This window comes from Carassius carassius, chromosome 49 (genome assembly GCF_963082965.1).
Source record: "Carassius carassius chromosome 49, fCarCar2.1, whole genome shotgun sequence".
NCBI classification, from domain to species: Eukaryota; Metazoa; Chordata; class Actinopteri; order Cypriniformes; family Cyprinidae; genus Carassius; species Carassius carassius.
This window is the reverse complement of record NC_081803.1, coordinates 10,927,412-10,950,031: the sequence shown is the minus strand read 5'-3', so window position 1 is coordinate 10,950,031 and position 22,620 is coordinate 10,927,412. Positions and strand designations below refer to the sequence as shown.

The 22,620-nt window shown below is 40.8% G+C and overlaps 1 protein-coding gene across 1 annotated transcript in view; it reads left to right on the top strand.

Moving 5' to 3' along the window:
• LOC132132129 (protocadherin-16-like) overlaps positions 1 to 7,666 on the top strand; it is a 109,757-nt gene extending 102,091 nt beyond the window's left edge. Inside the window, exons 14-21 of the mRNA XM_059544414.1 lie at positions 49 to 915; positions 2,058 to 2,171; positions 2,316 to 2,527; positions 2,850 to 3,001; positions 3,386 to 3,516; positions 3,630 to 3,916; positions 4,192 to 4,333; positions 4,669 to 7,666. Of these exons, the coding sequence (XP_059400397.1) occupies positions 49 to 915; positions 2,058 to 2,171; positions 2,316 to 2,527; positions 2,850 to 3,001; positions 3,386 to 3,516; positions 3,630 to 3,916; positions 4,192 to 4,333; positions 4,669 to 7,292 (4,529 nt within the window). The 3' untranslated portion in view covers positions 7,293 to 7,666. The remainder of the gene's footprint in view (positions 1 to 48; positions 916 to 2,057; positions 2,172 to 2,315; positions 2,528 to 2,849; positions 3,002 to 3,385; positions 3,517 to 3,629; positions 3,917 to 4,191; positions 4,334 to 4,668) is intronic.
• The last annotated feature ends 14,954 nt before the right edge of the window (positions 7,667 to 22,620 follow it).

The following is a 22,620-nucleotide window of genomic DNA, read 5'->3' as shown; positions in this document are numbered from 1 at the left end:
GTCTGCTTGATTGTTAACAAATGCCATGTCTGTGTGTTGCAATTCTAGCTGGGGACCCAGATGGTGACTTCAGACTTGATGGTTTTTCTGGAGCTCTGTCTACCTCAAGACCTCTGGACAGAGAGCGGAAGAACAGTTATTCTTTGAAAGTGGTGGTTCAAGATCACGGGAGCCCCTCTCTGAGGAGCACAGCCACTCTGGACATCTCAGTCCTTGATGTAAACGACAACAGCCCTAAGTTTGGAAGCAGTAGCTACACCGTCGATGTCTCAGAAGATGCTGCTGTAGGTTCGTTGGTGCTGGATGCGACAGCCACAGATATGGATGAGGGAGAAAATGGCCAAATCTTATACTTCCTTAGTCAGGAAGCCAAAGGTTCATTCACAGTACATCCATACACGGGGCGGATGACTACCGCAGCACCTCTGGACCGAGAGAAAAGAGCTTCTTACACCTTCCAAGTGTATGCGGTTGACCTGTCACCCGCCGAACCCCGCAACACCACAGCCCAGGTAACCGTTACCATCCTGGATGTCAACGACAATGCACCATTCTTCATCCAGGACCCGCTGATTATCAACGTGTCCAGTGGAAGTGTGTCCATGCATCAGGTGGTGGCCACCATGAGAGGAGAAGATAAGGACTTCGGAGCCAACGGGTCAGTGTTCTACCGGTTTGCAATGCCAGTCAGAGGATTTGCTATTAACTCACTAACAGGGGAGATCCAGACCACCGAGAAGCTCCAGACCCTGACGCAAACCCAGCACACCCTCATAGTGGAGGCCATGGACCAGGGCAGTCCTCCCCAGTCTTCTCTAGGGGTGGTGATCGTCTATGTGAAGGAGCAAGATTACAAGGGCATTCGATTCTCTCGCACCACCAGAGATGTTAGCATACAGGAGAATGCAGCTAAAGGTAAGCAGAGAATTTACAGTAAAAATTCTTTAAAAAATAAGCGTGCTATTAGCTTAGTAGATTTGTATTGTTATAAAAAGCTATTTTTTTTTCCTTGCAGTCCATTTCATGGAAAAAAGATTAATAATATTATCATTTTATAAAATAAATTACAATATAACAAATAAATAATGAAGATGATTAAAGTCAACATCAGCATTATTTTACTTTCTTAATAAATGTATCTGATCATATTGTTATTCCAAAATAGAAAAAGTCATTAATTAAAATAAAATAAATTTGACTGTTGTTTTAGCTGACATCATCACAGCCAAGCACCATTATGACAGGGAAAGATTATGTTAATTAACCTATTTTAGATTATTACATTTGTAAAAAAAAAAAAAAAAAAAAAAAAAAATATATATATATATATATATATATATATATATATATATATATATATATATATATATATATATATATATATATATTTGTGTGTTTATAAAATTACAATAATTATCATAAATACCACTTATAAAAATTACTGAAAATAGATGAATGCACTTTTTTTATAATAATAATTTTATGATAATATAATTTAATACCTATTAATGTGATACAGATTATGACAGTAATAGCAAATGACGGATCAAAAAAAAAAGAATTCCACTGGGACACAAGATGCTATTTTTTCATGATCCAATCAATTCCAGTTGGATAATATTACTGTAGGCCCCACCCTACTTTTTTATTTATTTTATTTATTGATATCCTGTTTCAGAAAAACACATTACAAGTCTATATAAGCAAAATGGGTTGAAAAATCCACTTCATGTTGATTCTTTATACAAACAGTTATCAACTTTCATTAAGTTACATGTATAAAACCCATCTTCTCACAGTCCATTGCAAAAATATACAGACCATTTTAATTATTATAATAAATCCTAAACTAAAAGCTATTCTTTGTGGTTTCTTCATTACAAAGCACTGGCATGAGGCAGTTGAAAACTTTTGCAATGAACTGCATGATGAAACTGTAGCATTGTATTTCAGCACTCACTGGCACAGTCACTGTTGTTAGGCACTGAAAGCCAATCCATCAGTTTAAGTGAATGTAGCAGAAGAGTATTGAGTTTTTTGTGTTTTTTTACGCACAGGCACTGCAGTCGCCCAGGCTCAGGCTCAGCACCCTGACGGCACCCGTGACGGCATCTCTTACAGCATCTTCAGTGGAAACAGATACCATTCCTTCAGCATCAGCTCCAGTACAGGTCAGATGGGAAACCTGTGAAATATGAAAACAGCATAGTTTTGAACAAAATGCATGCATGAACTCAGAAAGTTGAAAAATAATATTGATTATATACAATGCCAGCGAGCTGACCTACTTCACTGGATTATTGGTGCTTTCATAGGTGAAATCTGGGTACAGAGCTCAAATGGCCTGGATTTTGAGGACACTCCAAGACTCCGTCTAGTGGTGAAGGCTGAAACTACATCCTCAAGCTCCTTCATGGCTGTCAACCTGATTCTTCAGGATGTCAATGACAATCTACCCCGATTCCAGCTGCAGAACTATGTGGCTTATATGCATGAAGCACAGGGCTATGACTTTCCCATCATTCAGGTAAGTGGTTTCTTATTTTCTGGTATTTCTAAGAAGTCTAAGGAAATTAAAAACATACTGGGGAAAGTATTAAGAAAAAAAGTTCTACAGATAAATTTATTTTTCATAGTAAATTTTCCCACACTAGCCAATTACAGGAGAGTTAAGAAAATGTACCCTTGAAAATGATATTATTTTTGTTAGCCATACAAACCATTAAATTACTTACCTGTTTTTTCGGCACCTGTTTCTGACATAATGTCCGTAAGTGTGAGATTTAAACCATTATGTTGGAGTTCCTTATAAAGTTACCAAAAATGTTTAATGTTTTCGAATACATTAGGTTGTGGCAGAGGATGTTGACCAGGGTCAGAATGGTCAGGTGACTTACTCCATTGAGTCTTCGAGTCAAAGTGGCCTTTTCAAGATTGACCCTCTGACCGGCAGCCTCACAACCACGGCCATTATGGACAGAGAAATCTGGACACAGGCACAGTGAGTGTATATCATGTTTGCTCAGCCAGTGAATCAGTGCTGGGCCGGTCTTTAATTTCCTTCTGTTTCATGGAATGTAACTGTCCTTCCAGAGTTATTTACTTTGTGTGTGTAATGTGTTCAAGCCCTCGTAGTTTTTTTTTACCTTATGTTTTTTGTTTCTAAAATGTTCCCCGACTCCTATAAAGCTGTGTGCTTTTAATTTACTACATTTTTGGTCTGTTAGTGCTTTTGGATTGTTGTACGAATGTTTTTTCTGAAAACAGAAGACATTGTTTGTTCTCTCTCTCTTGATCCCCAAAAGAAACTGAACAGACACATCTAGCACATGATGTATGTTAGGAAAAATTCATCTAATCCTTTATTTTATCTCATTTGAATCAGGCTGGTGATAAAAGCCACTGATCGTGGCAGCCCTAAACTAGTAGGCACTGCCACCATTACAGTGATTATTGTTGACCTCAATGACAACAGTCCCACCATCCCAGTGCCACGAGAAATTAGAGTGCCAGAAAGTAAGTGAACTTACTGATGACCTTTTACCTTTTAACCTTGAAAGACATGATATCAAGCACTTTGATTATTGTACTTGTATCTGAATGTTTATGTCCTTGTGTCCCACTTACAGACTCTCTTATCGGTACTGAGATCACCCTGGTTACAGGAAATGATGTGGATTCTGGCCCAGTGCTGTCTTACTCTTTGCAGCTAGACGCTTCATCACAGGGAAAATTTGATATCCATCGTTACAATGGCCGTGTGTCTCTGACAGCACCACTGGACTTTGAGGAGAGGACATGGTACACGTTGACTATTCGAGCTTCAGATTCAAAGCACCAAAGTGAAGCCAATTTAACTGTCTTGGTGGAGGACATAAATGATAATGCACCTACTTTTACACAAGATCTATATCAGGTGATTTTTCTTTCTTTCTACAATTTAAAGTATTTTAAAACAATGCCTATCTCTGGGATAAATGAAGGTTTATTGGCTACATTGTTCTCTATCATATTATTGTAAAAAGTTAATGTATTAGGATTAGGACATTTATTAAAGAATAAATATACACCAGAATAAAGTGTGCTGTTGTCATTATGCATTTAGCAGATGATTTTATTCAAAATGACATCACTGTGAATACAGGAAAAAGCATGCCAAGTAACAGCTGCTTTGTTGACTTTGGTTTCCAGGTAACACTTCCAGAACATTCTCCATCAGGCAGTCCTGTTATCACAGTAACAGCAACAGATCGAGATTCAGGAGAAAATGGAAAGGTCACCTATCGAGTCGTGTCTTCAACGAGGGATGGGTTTAACATTGATCCTAAAAATGGTATAAGCTCAGTGTTGATACTAAGCGTGTTGATCGTTTTGGCAGTGGCTATTTACACAATTGAAAGAATGGATACTGTATGTTTTTTATATAAAGTGTGAATAGTGGTAGATAAATATGCAATAATTATAAGTAGCAACAAGCATCTTGTATACAATAAGTGCAATTAGTAGTAGATGCTATTTGCATAAAGTGGTGTGTGGAGTTAATGAAAACTGCCTCTACCAACAAGGTCAGTTGCACTTAGTTTAAATAGCCACAGCCTCTAGTTTTAGCATATAGTTTATATTTAAAGCATTAACATTGTTGTAAAAACGCTTCCAATGTCTTTAAAGGTACCCTTTTCATCAGACAAAAAGCAGAATTTGACCCGGAGCAGCCCTCTGTGAGTGTAGTCATTGAAGCTCGTGATGGGGGGTCTCCACCTCTGTCATCTTCTGCTACAGTCCAAGTTCAGCTGATAGACGTCAATGATAATGCCCCCATATTCCACCAGATGGAGTACAAAGCCACAGTGTCTGAGGACCAGTTACCTGGAGCCACCATCCTGACATTAGAGGCAGTAGACGGAGACCTATCTCAGGAAAACTGTGGTTTTGATTTTGCAATTGCCAGTGGGAATGTTGGAAATGCTTTTCAGATTGAGAGCAGCGTTCGTTTCATAGAGGGCCATGGCTTCCAAACTGTAGGAACCCTGATCCTGGCGGAGCGACTGGATTTTGAGGCATCGTCACGCTATAACCTCACCATCGCGGTCTCGGATCGTGGTGTTCCTCAACGTAGCTCCAGTGTACCAGCCATCATCACAGTCACTGATGTGAATGACAACCCTCCTGTCTTTGGCAGACCTGAGTACATAGTGTCTTTGAGTGAGGGGGCAGCTGCTGGTACAGAAATCTTACGTGTGACTGCAACTGATCCTGATTCAGCTCCCTATGCAGAGGTCCAGTACAGCATCAGCTCTGGAGATGAGATGAAACTCTTCTCTTTGGATCAGTGGACTGGGGCACTGAGGCTTCAAAGGCCTTTGGACCGAGAGAGCCGGACTTCTCATGTCGTTATAGTACAAGCCTCGGATGGCCATGGCCATTTTGCCTTGGCTCCTATTAGTGTAGAGGTAAAGGACATAAATGACAACAGACCTTACTTTCCCATTGCTACATTAACGGCCAGTATCCGTGAGAACCAGCCGCCTAACTCTGCTGTGACTGTGTTACATGCAATCGATTATGATACAGGAGTTTATGGACAGCTTAAGTATTATTTGATGGACCACTCTGGCCTAGGTAAAGACCTCTTCTTGGTGGATTCAAACTCGGGAGAAGTTCGTACCAGGCAAATATTTGATTTTGAGAAGGTGAAGTCATTTAACTTCATTGCTTTAGCTGTGGATGCAGGCAACAACTCGGCTACTGTCACAGTGCAGGTCTATGTAACAGGAGAGGATGAGTATGATCCAGTTTTCACCACTTCAGACTTGTCCTTTGAGGTACCAGAGGGAGCCCAAAAAGGTCAGAGCATTGGGCAAGTACAGGCCAATGATGAGGATGGTGGGGTGGATGGAATTGTACTCTACTCCTTCCCCAATTCCTCTCCTTATTTTGATGTGAATAAGACCACAGGTGTTATCTACCTAAAGATGGACAACTCTGGCAGCTCAAGCGGAGGGAGTCGCTCGAAGAGGGAAACCCGCCTAATGACTATAGATGTTACTGCCCACAGCCCTCTTGACACCTCAAGAGTAGCTTCCGCTCAGGTCACCATTGACGTAACCAACACCTCCTTTGGTCTTGCAACAGACCTTAACATCCTTCTTGTGAGCATAATTGCTGCCTCTCTTGGAGTAATAGTCTTGTTAGTCATAATTGCTGTAGTCCTTTATCTAGTAAGATCAAAGCGCAAGAAGAAAGGACAAGACACTGGGAATAGGACCGTGTCTTCAGGCACAGCTTTGCAGAAGTTGGATGAGCCTAAACCCACAGGGGGCGACAAGATCTATCATCAGGCGCTACCTGGATACGCAGGTGATGAGGTAGGAACTGGTGGAGGCCCCTACACTCGAGGAGGATCCCTAGATCCTTCTCACTCCAGTGGACGGGGATCTGCCGAAGCAGCAGAGGATGACGAAATCCGTATGATCAATGAGTACCCAAGAGTTGCAAGTATCACCTCCTCCATGCAAGAGCACATCTCTGCCAGGGGCCCTGATTCGGGTATTCAGCAGGATGCGGACCAACTCTCTGATATTTCTTGTGAACCAGGGCCACTTGATGCAAGCCAGTGGTTTAAAACTAAGAAACTTGGGAGCATTAGTGGGAGCCTCAGTGGTACCCTACTCTCTGGTCAGCTCCCAGTGTACAGAGATGAAGGTGGGGGCTACCTTGGAGTAGGTCGTGGGTTAAATATTTCCCACCCGAAAGATTACGCTTTCCCTGAGGATGGTAAACCCTCGGTTGATGGCTCCCTCACAGCCATAGTTGCAAGTGATGAGGAACTGCGAGGCAGCTACAACTGGGACTACCTTCTCAACTGGTGCCCTCAGTTCCAACCCTTAGCCAGTGTCTTTACAGAGATTGCCAGGCTAAAAGATGAGAGCTTGCCTCCCAATAATCCACGCAGACCCTTTCAACACAAAGTTAAGACAGATCCCAAGCCAAGAATTGACCCTCCACCCCTCATTACCTCAGTGGCTCATCCAGGAGCCAAATCTGTTCCACCTAAACCTGCCATAGCACGGACGTTCCACCACTTAACATCCCTAAGGCGTTCACCTATAAGCCATGAGGGCTCCATCTCCTCTGCAGCCATGTCTCCAAGTTTCTCACCTTCACTGTCCCCACTTGCTGCACGGTCCCCAGCTGTCTCTCCATTTGGTGTCACTCAAGGTCCCTCAGCCTCCATCATCAGCACCACAGAGCACTCTCTGGAGCACAGTGATGAGGCTGAGATGAGGATTTAAAGCAACATTGTACTCCATTTTGTGGAGGACATTTTGTCTTTTGATAAGACATACAGTATTAGTCACTCTAGCAATGTTGTATACCTGGAAAGACAGTCGCTCAGCCATGACAGTGACGCAGGTGTCTGGTAACTGAAAGGGTAAAAACATTGTGCGGCAACGTTACCCTTCTTCAGAGCCACCGCAGTGTTGATATGAGTTGTGTGTTGCTTTGTTTTGTCTCACTGGCTGGCCAGGGAGGCAAGACGTTGATTACTCCTTTTGTTTGTTTCTTTTTATACTGATGACTCAAACAGCTTTGAAACTCCAGTGTTTTGTTAAATCCATACAAAATAGCTGCTATTGTCATACTTTGTAGACTGCAATGAAAACTGTATGTATGTTTATGACTGGGAGATGTTTTTCTTTTTTTCTTTCTTTCTTTTTTTTTTACAGTGCTATTTACATGTTTTTTTTTTTAATGAAGGACTTGCTATTGCTTTGAATGAAGTTCTTACATTTTAGAGATATTCTTTGTATGTATATGTATGCCAGCCATAATAAGTGTATTATCATTGTATAGTGTCTAGGATCACCATACTGTGCTGTTGTGAAATTTTGTGACACTTGTAATGTGAATGATTGGAAGATTGTTGTATTTTATTATTTATAAACAGAAAACCTGAAAGTGTTGAAACTTCCCATGTTTCATAGTGTTGTATTATAGGCCTTTTGAAGTTGTATTCTCCCTTCCCCTTTGAACTACAATGTTAGCATCTTAGCTAATTTATTGTAAAAACAAAAATAAAAGACAGGGCCATACTTTTTTCGGCTAACCTGGACCTTTCAGGAAATCAGTGAAACCTCAGTCTCTTCTCTATGTAAATAGTTTCTTACAAAACAGCAGCTCTGTTACACTGTTTCTGCTGATTTTTCTGACAATAATTAAAAAGGTTTTGTATACATATGCATAAATTATAGTTAATCCATTAGTAAATTTCACCTGGGATGCAGTTTATTTAACTTTCAGGATGAAGTGAATCAAATGGACCTTCTTTTGTAATAGGCAGTGAATGGTTTCTGTTTTGAGAATAAACTTCAGAAGTGCCATGCCGATTTTTTTATCTCACATCCTCCTCTGTGGAAAGCAATTTAAGCATTTGAATGACCTTCCAGAGATGTTTTGCTGTGTCTGGTGCATGCATGATACCGCCACTGCCTCAAGTGTAACTGGCCCCTGTTCAGCACCCAGAAAAGTTGCAAGGAAAAAAGGGGCCTGCTATTTATGAAGACTGTCTTACACTATTCACTTTAAAAGTTGACATTTAATTGTCTCTTAGTCTGCTTTCCGGCAGCAGTACAGTTTAAATCATCTGTACGTATTTAAATTAAATATTAAATTCCTACTGATTTCTTTTGTCAAACCTGAGTCTTTTGTCTTCCTTCCTCCAAGTTTAAATAAATATGTGGATGGAGAGTTACAAAGTAATCTGGCTTTTAGGGAAAAAAAGAAACATGAGAGGTCGGACTCAAATTTGTCCTTCATTAAAAAGCGATTTGAGAGAATCCAGTATGTTGCAAAGACCTAGACTAAAGCCGGGCCTCAGGCTATGTATAACCAGAGACAGGGTGTGCCCATTCTTAAATCAGTTGCAGCTATGAAGACATATTTCCTCAAATTATATTTGTCCATACAAAAAGAAAATAACATGGATATTGCTAATTACGCAGCATAGGAATTAGCTGAATCAAATAGCTATGACTTATATATTTGCTATAATCATGTTGTTTATGCGAGGCAATCACTCATGCATACTCATTGTCATGTCAAGTAGCTATCCAGATGCAATGGACAAAAAATACACCATTTTCACACAGAGTCAGAACAATTGTAGCCTGTCACTGAGGCAGTACCCTCGAAAGGGACAACTTTGTATATCTTATTTACACCAAAAAGCTGTATATTAGAACCTTCAAAGATACTGCCCGGGAACAAGCTATTGTAGTTTTTTCGGACAGAGATTCATCTCTTCTCCATCTCTGTGCTATGCATGTCTATGACTGATTTACACCATCCCAGATATCACAAAGAAACAACAGTCTCACTAGTTTGCTCAGTCAGTGACTTATGAACACTGCAATGAGTTGTGTGTCCCTTGTATAAACATACTTTCTTGATCACTGATATTACTTTAAAGATTAGATTTAACCTTAGTCTGATATAAGCATTGTGATCTCTGGCACATGTAGTATTTAGCTCTGTTATCAAGATCTGTTATCAAGTCTAGTTACTACACAGGTTGTACATTTTACTGCTTTCTGCTGTTTTATATTAGGTTGTTTATTCCTTTTTGCAACATTTCAAATTCGCATTGTTTGCATGTGGAGATGTTTATCTACATATTGTCATCTAGCTTTTACATGCCTTTTAAATTCAGTTTGAATTAGTATAGCTATCATAACCTGAGTTTTCCATTTAGCTGTCATTAGATGTGGGGGGGGGTTTATGCATTTTTAAGATTTATAATTTCTTAAATGCTTTGGTAGAAAAACAAGGGAAGTCTCCAAAGCTCCATTCAAGTTGAAAATACACTTCAAAGAAAGATCCCGCACTTTTAGACTTGGCTATTAAAACAAGTCTGCTATACCCATCAGGTCCATTGTAATGATCCCTGCATTCCTCACAGAAAAAATAAAAATAAAATTCACGTAACTTTCATTGATAAGAATTGCTCTGCGAAGTCAAAATTACTTAAGTAGAACAGAAACCAAATAGTAAATGTCTCTATGAATTTGAGTTATGCCAAACATTTATTTTGAATTGCAGGACCATTGTTTTGGCTGTTAGATCTTATCATCCTGAGAGGCAATAATTGTTCTTGAAAAGTGGATCTGTTAATTAAGAGCAGATCTGGCTCAAGCAGAGGGGAGGTTTCTGCATTTTCTGCATTTCTGTCTTCAACTTTATTAGAGCAGACTGAAAGTCACCCTCAAAATCTGGGTGATTCAGAGGGGACTTACTGCTCAAGTGTTGTGCTACTTTTCCACTTTAACACTAGAAATGTTGCTTTGCTCTTCTAACATGTTTTCTGTGAAATCTGTCCATTCCTGTCTTTCTGATTGAGGTCTTTGATTTCTTCGGTTTGTATTGCTCTTATTGCATATCTGATATGCTGGTTCATATTTGCTTTCTGACTTAAAGATGCCTTTCTTCATCCTATTCACCAACCTGGAAAGTCACCAAAATAAATATTATTTAATATGTAATGGTCATGAAATATATATATATATATATTTTCCATATAGGCTAACTTGATAGATGTGTCAAAGTGAGGATTTTCCTATTTGGAGAATAAGAGTGATGGAAGAAGACTGAGAAAGGTTATATCAACCTTATAATGATACTTTTTTTTTTGCTTCAGAAATTCCTACTCGGTTTCACTGTTTTATTTGTTTAAATGTAAAATTAGATTATACCAACACTGCTGTAAGGAGTGTTTCCTTATTTAGGAGGAGATATTTGCTGTCTGTCAGCGGTTGTGATCAATGACTCTAACTGAGGAGAGTTGGTGCCGAGTGGCCTCTCTCAGGATCTGGGCACGAACTGGAGCTGAACGCGGAGGTGGACAAAACTATACCAGACACGACTGATAGATCCCATCAACAGCTCCTGATTTATTACAGTCCAGGCTTGAGAGAGAATGAAAGAGATGGAATGAGAGAAGGAAATAGCTGCAGAAGTAAAATACAGTTTGACTTTAGATTGGATAAAAGTCAAAAGTGTCATGTCCTCTCAGTAGTTTAAGCTAATATGATTTTAACTACAACTTGAAGAAAAGGTTGCATAATTATTGTAGACAAATAGACGGTGTATGGGACAATCTCATTAAAGAGAGTGTTTGATTGGACAAAAACCTTTGTAGTGCAGAATAAGTCATTCGTATTTTTTCTGTTTTCCCAGAAGTGAAATCTGGAATTTTTAAATGTGAATGTCTGCTAAAAGTTGTTAGAGTGACATGAGCACACTGACCATTTTTTTTCTGTTGTTTTCCACTGTAAAAACATTTAATGTATGCATTTAGCTGACACTTTTATCCAAAGCAACTTACAGTGCATTCAGGCTATACATTTTTTTTTATCAGTATGTGTGTTTCCTGGGAATTGAACCCATGACCTTTTGCACTGCTAACACAGAACTCTACCACTGAGCCACAGTGAATGAAACATTGAAACTGTGCTTTCTTCTAAAACATAAACCAATTCCAGTAATCTTGTTTACAACTTTTTTGTTGTTGTTTACAGCTTCACAGCGTATTTACAGTATGTGACTCTAAATCTAATAGTCATGGACTAAAAATTTTCCAATTTCCAATTTATACAGTACATATGTTACCGTTCAAAATTTGGTTTTGGTAAGATTTATTTTGAAGAAGTCTCTTATGCTCACTAGGCTGCATTAATCGGATAAATGCTTTCTCTTTTGATATTTTTTTAAATGTAATGTAAATGGTAAAGCTGAATTTTCAGCAGCCATAACTTCAGTGATGCGTCTTTTCAGGGTTCTTGAATAGAAAGTTCAAAAGAACAGTATTTATTTGAAATCGAATACCTTTTATAACATCATAAATGTCTTTGTTTTCATGTGTCTTTTTATCCATTTAATACATCCTTGCAGAACAAAGGTATTTATTTCTTGACTCAAATCTTTTGAACAATAGTATGTATATAAAGTTTTAGCCCTGTTAGCATAAGACATAAGGTTTCCTATCTCTTACAAAGCCATGTGTTGCTCCTGCTTAGTGTAGGATGCTGTAGTTTAACTCTGGAGTCACTCTTGGCAAGAAATTCATATAAATGTAATTTTGTTAAAATAAAAAAAAAAGACTAGCACCATTCAGTCTTCTGCATTTTGGAATTAAATAACTCAGCTGTTGTTTTGGATGCAGAGATGTTGAGTTACAAATGCAGATGATTAATGGACATGCTGAAACCAGAATGCTGTCAACATCTTTGTGTTGTTATGTGGCTGTTCATAAACAATTCCCTTCACAGTCCTGACATATTTTATTTTTCAGCATTCAGAGTTGAGGAGAAGGATGGATTATCTAATGAGCCAAACAGTGTGTGTCAGTAACACTATCCCACCTGGGTTTGATTTGTCCACCCTTATTAAATGATCCAGCATTAAAAAGAAATATAGAAAGGTTTCTAAATGTGTATACGAGCCAAATGTAATACAGCTGAAAATCGTACATCAATCTTGATTCAAAATGTAGCAAAAAAGCTAATTCAGATATCAGCCTTAATATGGTTTGCGGAAACAAGATGAATTGCAGTTAAAAGAGGCTCTGTATCGGTTCTCGTCACCTCCTCTTTCGTGTGGCCAAAGTTTACATCAACATCAGGAAACAGGCTTCATCCATAACCTCTGCAAAGAGCTGCTTCCATTATCAGAGCCTCCCATGTTTACTTAAGTGTGCAGAAATCTGTTAAGAATATGACTTTTATTAATGTCTCCCTCTTTTTTTGTTTTCTAATGACATTGCCACAAAAAATGGAAAGAGTTTTTCCACATTACCTTTGAAATATCCTTTTTATATATAAATATATATATATATATATATATATATATATATATATATATATTTTTTTTTTTTTTGGAACTGGTAGAACAACACTTCATTTTACCAGATTGGACAGCACTTTTTTTTACAATTCAGTAAAGTCATTTTTCTGTTCCATTTAAATTTCTTACAAAACCAAACACATTCTTGCATTACCAATGTATTACTTCTTATTCTTTCTTTCGTTCTTTCTTTCTTTCTTCCTTGTTGTGCTATTGCTGCGTGTAAAGCACACCAGGAAAGAAAAGCCAGACTTGATCTTTTCAAACAGAAGGAAGGTTTAACTCTGGCTCTCGGATTTCTTTCACTTTTGGCTAGGCGCTGAGATTGTCAGCTATATGTTTAAGTCAATGTCATGCTATTGAAGGGGGGAATATTGTTTTTTTGTTATGTAATGTGGTCATTGCATGTAAAACTGGAGTGTTACTCCAAGTTCTTGAACAAGGCAAAAGAGGAATATTAAAAACTATTATTAAACTTTACTTGCTCAGGAGAATTAAATTCAATAAAGAGACAAATGAGGTGGAAACAAACACTTAACATCTACTAAAGGTGAGTGTTTTTGACATGTGTGTTGAAATATTTGACTCGCAGCTATAAGTGTAATAATATTTGTGATAAGATAAGATAATCTCTTTATAGCTTTCAAACACGAGGAGTAATTTAATTAAATTATAGTTCTTTGAAAGCCCTAGTAAAATGTAATTATGGTCTGTCTTTCTGTTTTTCTGTGTCAGAGATCAGAGCCTAAACATTTGGACATTGAGCCAGAGCTGTTTGGACACAATCTTAATGCTCACATACACACTGACACAAAGCTTTGAGAGAATTCCAATGCACTGCATTTTAAAGTTCCCCTTTAAACTCTCAAAACGAACAGCAGATAAATCCAACTGAGTACATTTTTTGTGAGAATGCTCAAGCGTAAAAGTATGCCTCAGCATCCATCTCAAACATGTGGTTTAACTGTCCCAGATCTTATTCTGTTTTATGACAAGTTGAATCTAAACTGCTTTTCCAATAAAATCATCATAACGTTGCAATGTTTTGTGCAGAGTTTAGGATGTCTCTAGGTGAAATGTCCTGCATCTTAGACTGTTTTTAAAGCATACACCTTTAATGATTAGACATTAATTGAGAAACTAAAAGTTAATTAGTGATGGTAATAAAAAATGATTAAAGAAGTGCAAACACTAGCAATAAATAGCTGGTAAATGCTTACCAAAGTTGGATTTATTTTAAGTTGTAATAATATTTGAAAATGTTACAGTTTTTACAGATTTTTTTTCAGGCTTAGTGAGACATCTATTAAAAACATTAAAACATTTTAATTATTGACCTTTAACACACACACACACACACACACACACACACACACATATGTAACCTAAAATATAAAAAATGTTATGCATACGCTATCATGCACACGCCTAGATCTGAATTCCAGAATCTGGTTTGTGGAGATCTGAAGTCAACCCAGATAGCTCAAGAGCAACATAGTTCAAGTGGAAAGTATTCTAGACTATTGTACCATCTGCTTTCACTTTAGAGTATGATTCTACACCTAAATAAAGATCCCTCTTGAACACATTTATTGCTCTCTAACCTCCTGTTTTGTCCTCCTTTACCTCTGGCTATATAGCAGCAGGCATACTGTGATGTGAGAGTTCACCTCTCTCACCCACTGACATGAATAAAACCTGCCCTGTGTCAGATCTTATCACTCCTGTGAAACCTTGGGGTAGTTTTTTATTGGTGTGTGAATGCTCTGGATTGATTCTCTTTTCCAGTTACTCATTTGATTTAGTTGACTCTTTTGTGTTCTAGTGTTTTATCTAAGTGACAGGTCCCAACTTAACAGCTTCTATAAAATAAAAAAAATAAAAAAATCAGGTCCTAAGGGGGGTATAGGAACAGCGGAATTGGGACATGGCAGGTCTGAACTAAAACATTGCTCGGAGCGCACACAAACCTTTCAGCAGAATATATGTAAAGTAATTCATTCACATGATGTCGTCTTGTCATTTCTCAAGGCTATGTGCTCTGTCTAGGCTGTTGGCCTGTGCTTTGGCAATCTAGTGCTCCCGTATGTTCTTACTTGTTTCCAGTGCTCTATTTCTATTATCATAAGATGTCCCGATTTGACTGTATCTGCCACCCTTGGCCCGAGATCCACAGAAAGGGTGGGAAGATGTAATATATGGTTAAAATACATTACTAAACTAACCTGAATTTTATCTTGTTTTCCATCTGTAATTAAGATTATTTAGGATAGCTGTATAGATAGATGATTGTACATGTATTTTCAGTTTCAATCACTGTAAATGCATAAATTAATTGAAATGAATTGATACAGTCGATCAGTAGATCACAAATATTTTAATTGCATGCAAGACAAAATTGTATTGGACCACAAGAGCCCTTGCCCCAGTCCACTTCTGCTTCCCAAAGCAGCCCTATTTATGGCATTCCTGGGGAGTTGAGAGATGAAGTGGCCTGAACATGAATAAAGGGTGAGCTGAAAACCTCAAATTTTTTTCTAAGGTGATGCTTTACCTCCTCATTGCACCAGTGGCTCTTCTCTTTAGAAGTGGGCGATTTATTTAATCAGCAATATATTTATTTGTCTGTTTGGACCTTTTGCAAAAATGATTTCCCCCAGAAGAGTGCTGGATTTGACCTGTCCAGTGGTTCCAGACAAACCTCCTCCAGGCTATCAAAGATCAGGTTGCAGGAGAGATCACAAGAGCTTTTATCCAGAGCCCTGCCAACTAGATCATCCGGCAAATATGATAAACCTTGAAAGGAAGAAGAAATGACTCTATGTTGGGATGAACAGGGAGTTCAACCCATAGCCTAAATCCATTCATCTTAAGTTTTCAAGAGGTTTATAGGGTGGGGTGATTGGGTTTAGTACTGAGCTGTACTGGATCATGCTCAGGAAAAAAAAAATCATCTGGATGTAAAAGTTAAAATAAAAAGGTTGCTGGGAAAGGTAAAGACAAAAAGGGGTGCTGACTTTTAAAGCCATGCAATCTTTGATAAAAGACCACCTATTATTATGAACTGTTTAATTTCATTCTAGTACAAGTCACGACCTTGGCAGTTTTATCCGCTAATAGTCATCAACACAAAAAGCATGATTCAGCTCGAGGGGAAATAAAGTCCATCTGTTTGGTCACAAGACATCAGAGATGTAGTGTGAATCACTGACATGTTTCATGCTTTGATTTCATTTTCTCATGTCATTGCGTGCCAAACAGCCCCTTGTTTTTCAGCTGGCACGCAGGAAAGGGTTACTGACTTCCCAAAAGTGATGCGATTCTAGTCTGGCAGTCTACAATATATAGCGAAAAATAGCACAACAATGACTTTTGTTTAAAACAAAAGTAGAGAGTAGAGTGATGCCCTCAATCATTAAAGTGATAAAAGACTTCTTGCCGAGCACTTTTTGAGATGTGTTACAATAAAATCACCATTTTGAGCTCCAGATGAATAAAAACAGTGGAAAATAAATTCAGGAGAGCACTGGAAACATTGTGACAAAACATAAGAATCAAGATTAAAGATTATGTGAGCACATTTTTTTTATATTAGTTGTTTTATTGTTTGAGTAGTGTAGTCGATTGTATAAATGCATGCAATAAATAATACTTCATAACTATTTATTGACACGTATATTTTTGTAATGATGGGAAATGACACATGCTGGACATGCATATGATTATAGCTTTGCTGACACATTCGCTCAAGATATGAGCTGAGCTGGGTTTTCTCAGGATGGATTCCTCATGTGGAGTGCTGCATAATGAGAGACTTTCTCTTGATGGTTTATGAAACCTGAACGCTAGAACTTTCTGGTGGTTTATTGTTTGGGATTGGTCACAGCTCGCACATTAGAGCTATTTATACATGTGTTCGGCGTGTGTGTAGAAACTCACAGCACTCTCTCTCATAGATTAATGTTAACTTCATGTCTGAATTGCTCTTAAAAAGGGAATTGTTGTGAAAAGTTACAAATCTGGCAACATGATGCACTGCACCTGCATGCCAATGTAGTGATTATCTCCAGTAACACTATCTTTAGTCTGTTTATTTGTTAATTCACTAAATGTTATATATGTTGTTCAGCTAATAAATAGGTCATGTTTATTATTCAGCATTTTTATTCATTCAAATTGTATATTTTCTATCTATTCTATTGTATAATTTTATGAATTATGAATTTCCTTAAAAATAAAGTAACAGACGAGGTATGATTTTTCTGTCATTAGAATCAATAAAACATTCCCCTTAAAAAATGTGGAACTATGAGGAATTGAGAGATGATTGCAAAAATGAAATGTTTTGAGGGTCCAAAAGCATTCACTGCATGATGAAGCCTATTAAAATACAGGAAAAAAAATACCCATGTTTGAGTTTTTATGTTTTTATATTCTTTACACAAGCAATGCACTTTTCTGAATATCAGTAGGCCTAAGTGCACGCATGTACAAATGTGTTATTAATTTTATACAACAGTGCATAGTAACATGATGTATCGTTTCTTGATTGAATCAGTTTTTGAACGAATCAAGTGAGCCAGTGATTTAACCGTCCGTCCATTCAGATGGACACTTTCCCCGCGTCCCAATGCGCATAATACATGCCTATCTGCCCTAAGTAGTATTGAAAATTACTAATATTACATAGAATTTAGAACTGGGTAATTTGCACATTGGGATGCAGACTTGTTTTGTTTCTAATTGAACAAGGCCATTTTGAACGAATCGTTTGATTTGAACAATTCAACAAATCATTCATCAAAACAGTGGCTTGCTGTCACCTACTGGTGGTTTTATTGTCATCATTATTTATCTATGACAGGCCTAAAAAAAGATTTTTAAAAGGTAAAAAATTGAGATTTTTTTTAGAACGCTGAATGTATGTATGTATGTATGTATGTATGTGTGTATGTATGTATGTGTGTATGTATGTGTGTATGTATGTGTGTGTGTATGTATGTGTGTATGTATGTGTGTATATGTGTGTGTATATATATATATATATATATAGTGTCACGGACAGAAGAGAGAGACAACAGGGTATGCAGGTAAGTAGATGTTTATTGGAATAATGGAGACAGAAGATGGTATCACACAATCTTGCAGAGGAATAGTTGAGCTGAGTGGGATGTTAAGAGGATGACTTGAGGATACTTGCTGTACAGATGAAGGGTGGACACAGGAGGAACTGACAGGACACGGATGACAGATGGTGGTAGGTAATCCGGCTGATCAAACGTTCAGGTATTCAGATGATTCCTAAGAGTAGCACAGAGAGTAGAGTCGGTGATTCTCTGACGAGACCAGACAGAGAGTGAAAGGAGGTGCGGGCTTAAGAAGTGGCAGTGATGAGCGGGTGCAGGTGTGGGGACTTCAGTAATCTGGTGATAATGAGCGGATGGGCGGAGTCGGGTGATTGGACTCTGATGGTGTGGCAGGTGTTACTGGTGACTCCGTGACAGTACCCCCCCCTCTACGGGCGGCTCCTGACGCCCGTGTTATCCATCGACGGGGTCGGCCTCGACCTCTCGGCGCAGGGCGGTTGGGATGGGAGTTGTGGAACTGGGTGAGGAGGGATGGGTCCAGGATGTCGTCCCTAGGGACCCAAGAGCGTTCTTCAGGACCATATCCCTCCCAGTCTACCAGATACTCCAGGAGGCGGCCTCGCCGACGGGAATCCAGTATGTCCTGCACACGGTGAATTGACTCTTCCTCTGCGACTTCGGGAGGAGGAGGTACGTCAACACCATCAGGTCCTGGGGAAGAAGAAACAAGAGGATCAGTGAAGGGCTTTAACAGTGAGACATGAAATGATGGTGCGATCCGGTAGTGTGAGGGAAGGTGAAGACGGTAGATGACCTCGTTGACCTGCCTCTCGATGGTGAAGGGACCTATATAGCGGGGACTCAGCTTTCGACAGGGCAGGTGAAGACGGATGTCTCTGGTGGAGAGCCAGACCTTTTGACCTGGTTGGTACTGGGGTGTATCTCCTCTTTTGATGTCGGCCTGGCTCTGGTGTCTTCGCACTGCTCGCTGGAGATGGATGTGTGCTGAGTCCCATACCCTCTCACTCGCTTCGAACCAGGTGTTGACCGCTGGGACCTCTGACGGCTCTCCTGACCAGGGGAAGAGAGGAGGCTGGTACCAGAGTATGCACTGAAACGGTGTTAAACCGGTGGTGTCTTGGCGTAGAGAGTTCTGTACATACTCAGCCCATGGGAGAAAGCGGTTCCAGCTGCCTTGGTTCTGGTGGCAGTAGGTTCGCAGGTACCTTCCGATCTCCTGAATCTTGCGCTCAGTCTGGCCGTTGGATTGAGGATGGTACCCCGAAGATAGGCTGACTGACTCCGAGTAATCTGAAGAAAGCATGCCAGACTCGGGAGATGAATTGGGGACCCCTATCTGATACAATGTCTTCTGGTAGACCAAAGTGACGGAATACATGGTGGAATAGTAGGTTGGCAGTTACAAAGGCAGTGGGAAGACCTTTTAATGGGATGAGTTTGCATGCCTTGGAGAAGCGGTCGACTACAACTAGGATACCAGTGTGAGAATCTGAAGGTGGGAGATCAGTCATAAAGTCGACGCCCAGATGGGACCATGGACGACGTGGTATGGGCAGTGGCTTTAGCTTCCCTTCGGGGAGTCGTCGTGGAGTATTGGAGATGGCACAGACTGAGCATCCACGAACGTACTGGGAGACATCATGCGCGATGGTGGGCCACCAGAACCGGTTACGAAGGAGCGAGAGGGTTAGCCGGCTGCCTGGATGTCCAGAGCCCAGAGACGTGTGAACTGAGTCTATGAGGGACAGGCGTAGTGATGATGGAACATATATCCTTCCCTCAGGACCTCCCGGCGGAGCTGGCTCGGAACGGGTGGCTTCCCGGATACGATCCTCCATAGACCATTCGATGGGACTAACGATAATGGCTGGAGGGAGTATAGCTTCAGGAGGTGATACTTCGGGCTCAGGCGCATGAAGACGGGAGAGGGCGTCTGCTTTAAGGTTCTTGCCTCCTGGTCGATATGTAACTCGGAAGTTAAAACGCGTGAAGAAGAGGGACCATCGGGCTTGGCGTGGATTTAGACGTTTGGCTTCTTGAAGATATTCGAGGTTACGGTGGTCTGTAATGACTTCGACTTGATGGTGTGCTCCCTCCAGCCAGTGTCTCCATTCTTCGAAAGCCATCTTGATAGCCAGAAGTTCCCGATTACCGATGACGTAATTACGCTCCGCCGGGGACAGTTTCTTGGAATAGAAGGCACATGGATGGAGTACTGGAGGCTTCCCCTGCTGCTGTGATAGAATAGCTCCAACCCCGGTCGATGAGGCGTCCACTTCGACCACGAAGGGGAGGTCCGGATTGGGATGGACCAGGATGGGAGCCGAACAGAAGGCGTGCTTCAGTTGTTGGAAGGCTTGAGTGGCCGCTGGGTTCCAGGACAGAGACTTGGGCTGGCCCTTGAGGAGAGAGGTGAGTGGTGAACTGATGATACTGTATTGATGAATAAAACGACGGTAGAAGTTTGCAAACCCTAAGAATCTCTGGAGGTCTTTGACGGTGGTGGGTTGTGACCAGTTAATGATGGTGTCCACCTTCCTCTGGTCCATTTGGATCCCTTGTGGGCTGATGACATAGCCAAGGAAGTGAACAGTGGTACGGTGGAACTCACACTTTTCCAACTTCAGGAACAACTGATGATCTCTGAGTCTTTGCAGGACTTGACAGACGTGGTGGTGGTGTTCAGTTAAGCTCTTGGAGAAGATTAAGATGTCAACAATATAAACGATTACGAATTGATGCAGAAACTCACGGAACACTTCGTTCATGAAGGCTTGAAATACAGATGGCGAGTTGGACAGCCCATAGGGCATAACAAGATATTCAAAGTGCCCTGATGGAGTAATGAAAGCAGTTTCCACTCGTCGCCTCTTCGGATGCGTATGAGATTGTATGCACTTCTGAGATCCAGTTTGGTGAAGATTTTAGCTCCACGTAGTTGTTCCAGCGCGGCTGGGACCAGAGGAAGGGGATAGCGGAATTTGACCGTTTGTTCGTTGAGTGCACGGTAGTCGATGCACGGCCTCAAGCCTCCGTCCTTCTTTCCCACGAAGAAAAAACTGGATGCAGCAGGGGAAGTAGATGGTAGAATGAACCGCTGTTGTAAGGCTTCTTTGATATACTCATCCATGGCCTTCTGCTCCGGGATGGACAGTGGATAGATCCGGCCCTTGGGTGGTGTGGCTCCAGGCAGCAGGTCAATGGCGCAGTCCCATGGCCGATGAGGTGGTAACTGTGTCGCTTGTTGTTTGCTGAACACTTCCTGGAATGCCCGGTACTCAAGGGGAATCTCTGTTGGTTGGCTGGATTCTGGACTTTCGATCGACGTTGAGTTGAGGTGAAGATGAGAGGAAGAGTGGAAATCATCAGGAGAGGGTTTCTGACGACAGATCTTGATTACAGGTAGTAGACAAGATACAGAGCAGTATTCACCCCATTGTGTAATTTCCCCAGTGGTCCAGTTGACTTGCGGGGAGTGTTCTGACATCCACGGGCGTCCCAGGATGATATCCGCGGTGGACCCTTCCAGCACCGGAAATGAAAATTTCTCCTGATGAAGACATCCAATGCGTAGTGAGACTATGGGGGATTGATGACAGACTTGACCACGGCCCAGCGGTTTACCCAAGATGGTGTGGATTTCTAACTTCTTCGTGATCCTTCTCCTCGGGAGACTGAGCTTCTTGAGGAGTTCGTGGGAGATGAAGTTCCCTGAGGAGCCGGTGTCAATGAGAGCATACGCTAAAACAGAGTGGGAACGGGTCACTATCATGACTGGAGTACGTGATAATGGTGATATCATAGGAGGAATCTGGATTGTACTCACTGCTGGGCGTGGTGGTCGCACTGGGCACTGCGAAATGAGATGTCCTTCGGAACCGCAGTAGAGGCAGAGGCCATTGTGAATGCGTCGTTGACGTTCTACTGCAGTGAGGTGGTATGAGTCGATTTGCATAGGCTCAGGTGCTGGAAGGTTTATAGATGGTGTGGGAGGCCGAGGGTGCGCAGCGGGTTGGTCCAGAGCACAGGCGGTGAGACGTTGAGAGATGCGAATGGTACGCTGAATTTTGAAAATTTCTGAAAGTTCTCCAAGCCGATGACATCATCATAAACTGCTACTTGATGGCGGATGGTAGGATTCAATCCTTGACGAAAGCAGGTGATAAGTGCAGTTTCATTCCATCCACAGTTGGTGGCTAGAGTGCGGAAATGTAAAGCATATTCACTCACGGTCAAATTTCCTTGGCGAAGGCGGTACTACTGATCATGGATGGAGAGAGCGGAGGTGTTGAGGCCGAAAACTTCTTTGAAGTGGGTGGCGAAAGCCTCCCATGAGCGAGTGAGGGGGCCATTCGCTTCCCAGATTGACTGAGCCCATTGGAGGGCGGGACCAGAGAGGAGGGAGATCAAATAGGCGATCTTAGTACGATCAGTAGGAAAGGCATGTGCTTGCATCTCAAAGTAGAGTGAACATTGTAGTAGAAACCCGCTGCAACCCTCCGCCTCACCGGTGTACGTTGCAGGTCGGGCCATGGGACTGTGAGAGGCAGGCATTGAAGGAGAGTGAAGATGAGGTGGAAGTGGTGGATTGCCAGCTTGTGCTTGCTCGGGGAGA